General features: G+C 44.8%; 1 protein-coding gene and 1 long non-coding RNA gene across 2 annotated transcripts in view; both read right to left on the reverse strand.

Annotated features, from left to right (window-relative positions):
• The window catches only part of LOC114061677, a 15,212-nt gene that overhangs the window by 4,193 nt on the left and 8,281 nt on the right, over positions 1-2,738 (reverse strand). The gene's annotated exons all lie outside the window — the stretch shown is intronic.
• Positions 1-2,738, reverse strand: part of LOC114061676 (pancreatic alpha-amylase-like) — a 10,716-nt gene that overhangs the window by 2,084 nt on the left and 5,894 nt on the right. Inside the window, exons 4-8 of the mRNA XM_027892374.1 lie at positions 1,219-1,449; positions 692-825; positions 482-604; positions 270-369; positions 3-81 (exon numbers count right to left, since the gene is read on the reverse strand). Coding sequence (XP_027748175.1) covers positions 3-81; positions 270-369; positions 482-604; positions 692-825; positions 1,219-1,449 — 667 coding nt within the window. The remainder of the gene's footprint in view (positions 1-2; positions 82-269; positions 370-481; positions 605-691; positions 826-1,218; positions 1,450-2,738) is intronic.

Genomic DNA, 2,738 nt, shown 5'->3' on the forward strand with positions numbered 1-2,738 from the left:
ACAGGTAGTGTCCTCATTGATTGTCACAGGCTTTATTGAGCCATCCGAGTTACTTGGAGGTCCAACCCAGTCATTGATGTCCTGTAATTCAAAACTTCATAACTTCTCACTGAAAATACAGAGAGACTCTTGCCAGAGAAAAGATAGATGGAGCATCACATTTTCACCAGCTCCATCCAACACGGCACACTGAAATGCTCTGGACTACTTCTAAGGCCCTGCTCTGGGCCTTATTCACCACAAATGGATCTTCAGCATTGCAAACCTACCTTTCCATTCACAAAGTATCTTGGCCAGCGAAAACTTGACATCACACGTGTGAACCCATATGGATGGGCCAGCATGAAACCAACTGCCATTTTATAGAGCCTGTTGGTTGGACACAGCAATAGTGAGATGTGAAAAGAGAAACCTGCCAGAGAACAGACAGACAAAACAAGCCAAACAAAGAAGCAGCACCCAGACAAAAGCAATCCCTTACCTGGCATCCCAGAAGGTCAGAATAGCGGACCCACCGGCCCCGTGCCCCCGCTGGTTGTCATGATTGTCCACAAAGACCAGGGCTCTGTCGGAAGGCATAAAGCCCCAGCCTTCTCCCCAGTTCCTGGCCAAAACCACAAAGAGCTGAAGCTACCCTGCCAACTGCTGTATCCAGCGCAGCCCAGGTAAACAGCAGCATTTCCATCCTTACTTTAGGTAGGCCATCTTTTCTCCGTTCCACTTGCGGATCACTGTCCCCAGCTTTGCACCGTATTTGAACTCTGTCACTCGGCCATTTCCAAAGTATTCGCTGCCTTTGATCGGCTCTCCACCCAAGTCAATCACCTGGTACAGGAAGGAAAATCTGTGCATCTGTTCTTGCCTCACAAAGACCAAAAATGCAGTGTACAAAACTCAACATTAGTTCTTGCTTTATACTGATAAAAAAAAAGTATTTAAGTATGTGCATTTCTGCTGAGTAAATCAATCCAAAATCAGTAAAATTACATGATAGACTCATGTAAAAACATGACTGAAGAAAGAAAAGGTAAAGTTGAATTCACTGTGTGTTGTGAAGGCATTTTTAAAAAGCAAAATTACTTATGTGTGCAGCACTGCTCCCAAGAAAGGTCCTTCTGGGGTAAGTTGGATGAAGATTGTATTGCCTCCTCTGAAGGAAGAAGGTAAAAGAGATACGAAAGACAAAAACAAACATACAAGGGAAAACATGGGGATTACCTCCTGGTAAATGAATGGTTTGGTTCCTTCAGGAAACCATTTAGTATTTAGATCTTTCAGCTTGTTCAGAAATGCCCTGATGTCTCCAGGCCACATGTGCTTGGCAGCGTCAAGCCGGAAGCCTGCCACACCAATATCAATGAGATGGTTCATGTACTCAGCCACCTTGGAGCGCACGTAGTCCTTCTCCAGGGCCAGATCCAGAAGGCTGACCAAGCGGCAGTCCCGGACCTGGGCAACAGAGGAAAAAAAAAAGAAAAGAAAAGAAATTCTATCTGTGTATTATATCAAAGAAGGTGGAGCAGGGTGGTGGTTTGATTGGATAGCGTTATACGTGAGCATGATGTAAATGCTATGGGACACGGGATGAAGAATGTGCTGGTTTTGGCTGAGATACAGTTAATTTTCTTCACAGTAGCTGGTATGGGGCTGTATTTGGGATTTGTGCTGAAAACAGGGGCAATGACTCTGTGCAAGCACTACTCAGCAATTACTAAAACATTCCTGTGTTAAGACTTTTTCTGTTCCTCACCCCACTCAACCAGCAAGAAGGCTGGGGACCCACATGGAGCTGGGAGGGGACAGCCAGGACAACTGACCCTAACTGACCAAAGAGATATTCTATGCTCAGCAGATAAAAAGTTGGGGGGAGAAGAAGGGGATAATGTTTGGAGAGAAGGAATTTTTATTCCCAAGTCACCCTCACACATGATGGAGCCCTAGACTCACGGAGACAGTCAAACATCTGCCTTCCTCGGGAAAGTGGTGAACAAATTCCTTGTTTTGCTTTCCTTGCATATGTGGGTAAGTCTGTGCCACAGCAGGTGGCACAGTCTCTCTCCTGAAGAGACTGCTGCTCATAGATAAGGCTCCTTCTGGAGCAGGTACAGCCCTGAGGGACTGTAGCCTGTGGAGAAGTCCAAGCCAGAGCAGGGGTAAGGGAAGGAATTCATTGCAGTGTTAAACACAATGGTCTGGTCCAAAGGGACTGGGGTGGAGATTGAAATGGAGATACCTTTAAACTGTTATAACCCAGGATTTCAGATGCATGTTACAAGAATTACAATATTAGGAGCCACATGAATCAGTAGAGGGAAAGCCTTACATGAAGCAGTACAAGTGCAGAAACATCAGTGTATTGCTGCAAAGTGGCCAAAAAGCTTGAGAAAGAACTGCTACACATTCCAACTACAAAAACCAGTAAGTTGCTCAACCAGGGCACCACCTCGCACTGCTCTCAATTTTTCAAGGGGCTCTTTGTCATGATCAGCTGAGTTTATAAGCTATAAGAATGAGGTCACAGGCTGAGCTGAGTACATTGGGCTCAGCTCAGGGGAAAACTTCCACACATATGTTCTTTATTCCTCACTACTTAGAATATTTTGCACCGCTAGTACCTATGGTCACTACCGCGTTCACTTGTCAAGTGACTAAGCACAGGTTTTGTGAGAAACTACATCCTTTGTTTGGTCTTACTGTAGAGATTACACAACAGGTAAAAAAAAAAAAAAAAAAAAAAA

The sequence above is a fragment of the Empidonax traillii genome, unplaced genomic scaffold, assembly GCF_003031625.1.
Source record: "Empidonax traillii isolate 1590-97213 ecotype Southwest subspecies unplaced genomic scaffold, ASM303162v1 scaffold347:size1123457, whole genome shotgun sequence".
NCBI classification, from domain to species: Eukaryota; Metazoa; Chordata; class Aves; order Passeriformes; family Tyrannidae; genus Empidonax; species Empidonax traillii.